Below are 7500 nucleotides of genomic sequence, written 5' to 3'. Positions count from 1 at the left end.
CTGCAGACTACTTCTGTCCATCACAATCCGTTTTTCAATCTGAGTGGTGGAGAATCTCTGTCTGTGGATGAAGAAGGGGACATCTTGGTGGAGCAACTCAGTGTGAATGGATCAAGCGTGGCGGGGAATGAGAGTGACTACGTGTGGGACGCTGACGATCTGCTCTACCGACACTCTCTAGAGATCGCCGTGCTCCTCTGCTTCAGCTACGTCCTCGTCTTCATCCTCGGCCTGGTCGGAAACTGCTTCGTCATCGCCGTTGTGTTCAGGTGAGTATTACAATATTGACTACTGAAGCTTTGTATACATTTTCTACTAATCCACTTTAACATGTGGCAGGCCATTAGGTGCTGTACCTCCTTCAGTGTATTCGTAGTCACAATGGCGAGGGATGAAGGTTGCGTCACAGTCACACACACCTGTATAAGACCGCTAAACCAATATGCTTCACTATTAATGCTATGTGTATACTGGTAGCTTGTATTAGTTTATTCTTTAAAACTTAAAATTGCCTCCATATAAATGTATGTAATCGCCATTGCTGTGGGTATGTCTATTAAATTATCAATAGTGATAGGTAATATTTGTAAAGCGAACACTGCATACAGGGCTTCGGACGGTGTTGCCAGCTGTGTTGCCAAAGCATGATGCTACAGGCTTTAGTCCCTGCAGTGTGAGTGACTGTCTCAATGGTCATCAGGTGACGCCTTCCTTATTCAATATATTTAACCTATGGTTCCCAGATTCTGTTGTCCAGTGTAGCAGCAACCCTGTGTGGTGCAAACCTGCTACAAGATTCACATTAAAGAACACATTTATAATTGTAAGCAGTCATCTCCACCACAAGTACAATAAATGCCTGACCTCACCACTCCTGTATAAACGTCACGACCCTAGACAAACAAAACACCAATCACTATCCCCAATAAATCATTCAAACGTATTCCTGCATCACTGGATTCCCTCACACCCACAGTGCGCCGCACCGCGCCTCACACCGTTCCTTCGGCAGTGCTCGAGACTCAACCCGATGCCTCGAACCCACCTCAACTCATCACACTAACTAAAGAACATCAGGATGATGCTCTTCTACCCTTTACATCTAATCCACATACGTTCAGAAAGTTTCCCGTGCTACTTATTACGTATACAGTTACCAACACCTATTGTAATGCCGGCGTTCTGTGAGGGAACAGTGTTTTCTTGGAGAAATTATCAGTGTCTGGTTAGATATCTCTCCGAATCGCTTTGTTTCATGTAGAAATTATTTCTGCAGTGTGTAGTGTTATAAGTTTGCCTCAGTCTTCATAGCCTTGCCCTCCACCCCACCATTCATGTGTCTTAAGGTAAGCCAGATGAGATATTTACGTTGTTGTATATCACGGCTAGGGGAGACAGTGTGATATATATATATATATATATATATATATATATATATATATATATATATATATATATATATATATATATATATATATATATATATATATATATACGTTATTGTTTATCATGGTTAGTAGACACGGTGAACTAATTACGTTGTTGTATATGGTGGGTGGTAAACACAGTAGTATTGGTGAAACAGACTGGTTGATAGGTAGCCAATGTATGCACGTGATGTTTCACCACAGCCAAAATGATCATGCCTGTAATACTTTTACATCAGATGCTCGTTCCCATTGAGATTAATTGTTGCGGCAAGCACTTTGTTGGTTGAGTAGCATCAATCTCTTGTATAGCGTCTGGGTGTTACTGGATTGCACAGGAGGTGGATCAGGATAGTTATATTTGGTGTTAGCGGAGAAAAAAATAGAGAACGTATTATACTGTCATTTTCAGTGTGTTAATTTTTTCTCATAAGGTAATGATTGTATCTTAATGGAAGTTGAGGCTTTTATGATTACGATACAAACACATATGCACACCAAATTTCATACGAATCTGGAAGGTAGAAGAACAAGGAGAAGAAATAGAAAAAGAATGGTATTCACTGTGTAACTAACGATGGCTTCCCTTGCCCTCCAGACGGCTGCGATATCTTGCATGCCTCTCATGTTACGTGACGCTGCGATCGCTAATGTAGTGAACAATTTCTGCTGTGTATGCTTTTAATTTCGGCAGTAGGATTCGCTTCAGCTGTGTTCTTGTGATTGCTGCTGGAAATTTGTTCCTGCCATCACCAGGCCTCAAATTTCCTGGCAATTCCAAAATCGAGTTTGTATTACGACAATACATCCCATCTCACTTCACCAGGGAGTTGGCGGCGTTAGGGGCAGTTCACTGAGTTATTGTTTGGGCGAGAGAACACGGCCCGAGAACAGGAACACTTTCAGGATAATGGGACCGCGCGCTCACACCACCACCACCACCATCACCACCACCACCACCACCACCATCATCATCATCATCATCATCATCATCACCTCCGTTTATCTTCCGGTGACAGGAGGCAAACCAGAACTAGGAATGTTAATGGGAATTTGTAGTGTTGCTGTTGTTCCCTTTCTATCAATAGACTTGATGTGAAAAGAAAGGAAGTAATTAACAGCTTATTTTCGTGTTTCTGTTTAATCTTTATTGTACTTGTTGTTTGTTTCGGTTCGTTTTCACGGATACGATACAAAAAGACGCTGTGGACGAAAACATCAGCGTGATAAGAACTTGTGGGCAGGTCAGGTGGAGATATCTTGTGGTCTGGTCAAGTCTGAACACCAATGCAGGAAGAATTGCCTCAAAGACCAGCTGGTGGCGATACAGGAATTGTTTGGCCTCGCACTGCTTCCATGAGAGAGAGAGAGAGAGAGAGAGAGAGAGAGAGAGAGAGAGAGAGAGAGAGAGAGAGAGTGGGATTGCCTATACGCTTTTTCTCTTACTTTTGTCGTCTAATCTATTTCCTTTCCTTCCATGCAGTGACGTTATTTTTGTTCTCATGTTTAATTTTGCTCCTTTTCATTGTTTTTTTCTCTGCTTTACTTCCAATTACTGAGCAGTAAATGCAAGCATGTCAATATTTATTTTCCTCCTTTTTCCATCTGTTCTTACCAATATCTCCTATACCCTTTTCTATTATCTTTTATTTCAATTAGGATATCACTGTCCTTGTTCTCGTCCTCGTTCGTTGTGTCACTCTGAGCTGAACATGTACGTGCCAAATTAATACTGTTTGTTATTCATACATTTATGCATTTTAAGTCATGCAAAAGTAACAATCTGGCTTGTTTTTGTGATACACTGACAGGAGGGAGACCGTGGCAGTGGGGATTAGGGAGGAGGACACTCTCTCTCTCTCTCTCTCTCTCTCTCTCTCTCTCTCTCTCTCTCTCTCTCTCTGTGTGTGTGTGTGTGTGTGTGTGTGTGTGTGTGTGTGTGTGTGTGTGCCGAGAATGAATAGTAAAATTAAAGTTAATGAGTGAATGATAAGAATAAATTAGCAGGATGTGTCAATGAAATCTGTGAATACTGGCATTGAAGAGTGAATAATGAAAAGGCAGTGAAAACGTTGAGGAGGATAATTAGTATGTTTGTCTCTCTCTCTCTCTCTCTCTCTCTCTCTCTCTCTCTCTCTCTCTCTCTCTCTCTCCCATGCTGATATGAAATTTTAGTTTAATTCGCCATAAATGATCTCACTGATAACAACAACGGTAATGGTCGTGAAAAATCTAAATGTACTTCTTATACTTTTATATGGATTACGTGTGAGAAAACATAATTCCCTCTAAGAATACACACTGTTGAGAGTCCAGTGCCAGATACCTCAATGGAACCGTGCTAGAGGAAATCCCAAAGGGAAAGAACCCCGACAAGAACTGTGAGGAAAGCCGAAAGAAAATTTGAGTCAGTATAAATATCCCGATCCGCCTCAGACTGTAATCAATTGTTTCTTGGCTCCGGGCTTATTAGTCCCTCCACAAACTTTTGTTGAGATACCTTGTTTACTTTTTTTGAGAACATTGCGGACCGACTGATAGACTGACATAGAATCTGCTAGACATACAGCGACAAACAGACAGACAGATAGGTAAACAGTGATAGACAGACAGGCAGACAAACAGACGGACAGACAGACAAGCAGACAGGTAGAAAGGTAGAGGTTGATAGACAGGCAGTCAGACAGACACTGGTGAATATATACACTTTCATCTATGAAGTTGGTTGGTGGATGGAAGTAAGTAACTATGTAGAGTGCACTAAATTCGTCCTCGCCAGTGACATGGTTAGAGAGGGATAAGTTTGCATGATCCGCGAGGCACTGACAAGATATTTTCCGTTCAATCGAAACTCTCCCGCCAGCCAGGTATCCGAAAAAATGCAATATGATTTAGTCTGGAGTTGCAGTTCGGCTATGTTAGTTTCACGTTGTTTTATTCTGTTTGTACTTTCTCTTTACCAACAACAGAACATACTCTGTTTAAACTTGTGTTTCTCAGTGAGTACTCTTGAGTTTCCATGTAATTTCTCTCTCTCTCTCTCTCTCTCTCTCTCTCTCTCTCTCTCTCTCTCTCTCTCTCTCTCTCTCTCTCCTAGACTTCTTCCTCTCCTCCTCTTCCTTCCTCTTATTTTATTTTTCATATTCCTCTCTTCCTTCCTCTCACTAATATCCTATTCATCTTCATCGCAACATGGTGTTTGTGTGTGTGTGTGTGTGTGCAAAAAAGTACTCTTTCAATAAGATTTCAAATGATCACAAGTAGGCAACCCTTTCCCCTCCGCACTGAAAAATATAGAAAAATGATAATACAAATAAAAGGGAAAAGGGGAAAAAAGGGATAAAAGGAGATTCCAGGTGGCCAAAAGGGCGGTGGAGCAATTTCCACAACAATGGAGGAAGAGGAAGAAGAGGAAGTAAAGGAGAAGGAGAATGAGCAAGAGAAGAAAAGGGAGGAAGTGGTGAAAGCTTAACTTAACTGGTGGGATGATGGTGTGTGTGTGTGTGTGTGTGTGTGTGTGTGTGTGTGTGTGTGTGTGTGTGTGTGACAAAAGTTACGATGGCTGCGTAATAATTGATGATGATAAAACGTACAATGCGATAGTCTAAATGAGACTTTGAAATTGATTGCAGAACTAGAACTACTGAGGCGTAGTTGAGGTGAGGAAAAAAATAAAAGTTATTGCTCGTTTAAGTTTTCCTAGAAATAAAGCGTGAACTGTACAAGGACATCACATAGGAAGACAGCAAGAGTATACCACATTACAGAAATTACTTAAATGAAAACTACTTTGATCATATGTAATTGAGAGACAAGTGTAAGCACAATCACAATACAGGTGGTGAATGAACAGTGGGCGGAAGGGTATGGCGTGCCAGTCAACGTGAAGGAAGGCAGGAAGGCAGGGAGGGTAGGGCGGACTGTGGATCAGTAGGGATGCAATGGGAAGCCGTGTGCAAGAGTGGCGTGTAAGAGACGGCCGGCAGACAGGAGAGGGTTTGGTGAGGTGTTATCCTGTCCATCACATATTCAAATTTATGATAATGATGATGATGATGACTAGAAAGGCTTGCACTGACAGCCGGGAAGGGTGGGTGGCGGTGTTTACTGGTGGGTGTGTGCGTGTGTGCCGTTAATGCTGCTAGACTGCAGGCACGCTATTACTATTACACCCTCTCCGTGTCTCAGAGAAGGTGTACTCGTAAACATGGCCGAAATAAAGACTAACTCACACACACACACACACACTCGTCTATAGATTTAACTTCCCCCTTCCTCCCACCTCCTCCTTCTCCCCCCCCCCTCTCTCTCTCTCTCTCTCTCTCTCTCTCTCTCTCTCTCTCTCTCTCTCTCTCTCTCTCTCTCTCTCTCTCTCTCTCTCTCTCTCTCTCTCTCTCTCTCTCTCTCTCTCTCTCTCTCATTGTTTGTCTTTTCTTTGTTATTTTCTAGGTTATATAATAAAAAATCAGTCGTTCTCGCAGATAATTCGTCAACTCTTCATATACACAAGATTAAGGGTGTAATTTATGCATATATTCATAGGAGGATGCCGTACCGGAATTAAGCATTCTACAACAATTCCGCAACACACACATACATATATCTATCTATCTATCTATCTATCTATCTATCTATATAGATAGATAGATAGATAGATAGATAGATAGATAGATAGATAGATAGAGAGAGAGAGAGAGAGAGAGAGAGAGAGAGAGAGAGAGAGAGAGAGAGAGAGAGAGAGAGAGAGAGAGAGAGGTGTTCATGTTGTTGTTATATAAGAATGTAATAAATAGAAACGAGCAATGAAAATAATTCATAAAACCAAACTATTCCGTACCACTGAATTATTTATCTATTTAAAGTTTGGGATTTGGTTCAGTTGGAGGATGAGGATTTGGTGTGGACAGAATCATCGTACTTTTGTAACAACACGCATGTAGTGGATCGTTTTCCATTTGACGGTCACACCACCTGCTTCTGGGCTGTCCTTTGCCTATAGGAGTTTGTTTCCTGAGTAGTCAATATTGAAGCACTCTTTATGAGCCAGCCAGTGAAGATGCGCTAGGATGAGGTGTTTCTTTGCTGGTGTAGCTGCTCAGATATACCGGCAGCTCATCATGAGTGACTTTGTCCTTCAATGACACGTAGTAAAGTTTCTCCAGGGTTTGTATCAGATGTATATACAATTTTACAAATGGTCTGTCCACGTCCCTGAGCCGGGAAGACAGACAACATTCTATTCCTGCCTGCCGGCAAGGTCACATCTCGCCGCTTTACGTCTCGTGTCTGGTGTCTCGGCCTGTGCTTACTCACCATGAGGCGAACACCACGCCGCCTGCAGGAACAAGGTTAACTCTTCGCCCGGCCCGGGAGTCAAACCGGGAAGCCGATAGGGCTGATCGTCATCTTCTCCTGTGTCGTCTTTGCCATTGTCGTCTCCCTCACCCTTCAACTCCTTCATCATTCTTATCTCCTTTCACTTTTGTTTTTGCTTTTTTTTTGTTTCTTCGTTTCGTTATCACTTGTGTCCTTAACTTCTCCTCCTCCTTCGTCTTCTCCGTCACAAAAACAACCAGTTCACACCCCCTGTCTCCCTCCCGTCCCGCAGTGATAGAGGTCAAGTGAAAACAAGGTCATTTTTCACCCCAATTTCAGACACCTTCACCACTATGAACCCACTGATCCTTTGTTTACCGGATTTTTCTCCTTACCCAGAGACGGCCGAGGAGAAAGAGGAGGAGGTGGAGGAGGAGGAGGAAGAGGAGGAGGAAGATGAGGAGGAGGAGGAGGAGGAGGAGAAGAAGGAGGAGGAGAAGAAGGAGGAGGAGAGGAGAAAAAGGGTAGGAGGAAAAGGAGGATAGGGATGAGGAGGAGGAAGAGAAAGAGGTCAGCGATGACAAAAGTTCTTATTTGATTAAGACAGGATTTGGAAACATTTTACTTTCTCTCTCTCTCTCTCTCTCTCTCTCTCTCTCTCTCTCTCTCTCTCTCTCTCTCTCTCTCTCTCTCTCTCTCTCTCTCTCTCTCTCTCTCTCTCTCTCTCTCTCTCTCTCTGTGTGTGTGTGTGTGTGTG

At 42.6% G+C, this 7500-nt stretch overlaps 1 protein-coding gene across 1 annotated transcript in view; it reads left to right on the top strand.

Annotated features, from left to right (window-relative positions):
* The window catches only part of LOC123512790 (neuropeptide SIFamide receptor-like), a 37675-nt gene that overhangs the window by 792 nt on the left and 29383 nt on the right, over positions 1–7500 (top strand). Inside the window, exon 2 of the mRNA XM_045269378.1 lies at positions 1–269. This exon is cut by the window's left edge and continues 315 nt beyond it. Within this exon, the coding sequence (XP_045125313.1) occupies positions 1–269 (269 nt within the window). The remainder of the gene's footprint in view (positions 270–7500) is intronic.

This window comes from Portunus trituberculatus, chromosome 34, assembly GCF_017591435.1.
Source record: "Portunus trituberculatus isolate SZX2019 chromosome 34, ASM1759143v1, whole genome shotgun sequence".
In the NCBI taxonomy this organism is placed as follows: Eukaryota; Metazoa; Arthropoda; class Malacostraca; order Decapoda; family Portunidae; genus Portunus; species Portunus trituberculatus.
The sequence above is the reverse complement of the archived record's forward strand: the minus strand, read 5'-3'. Positions and strand labels throughout refer to the sequence as shown.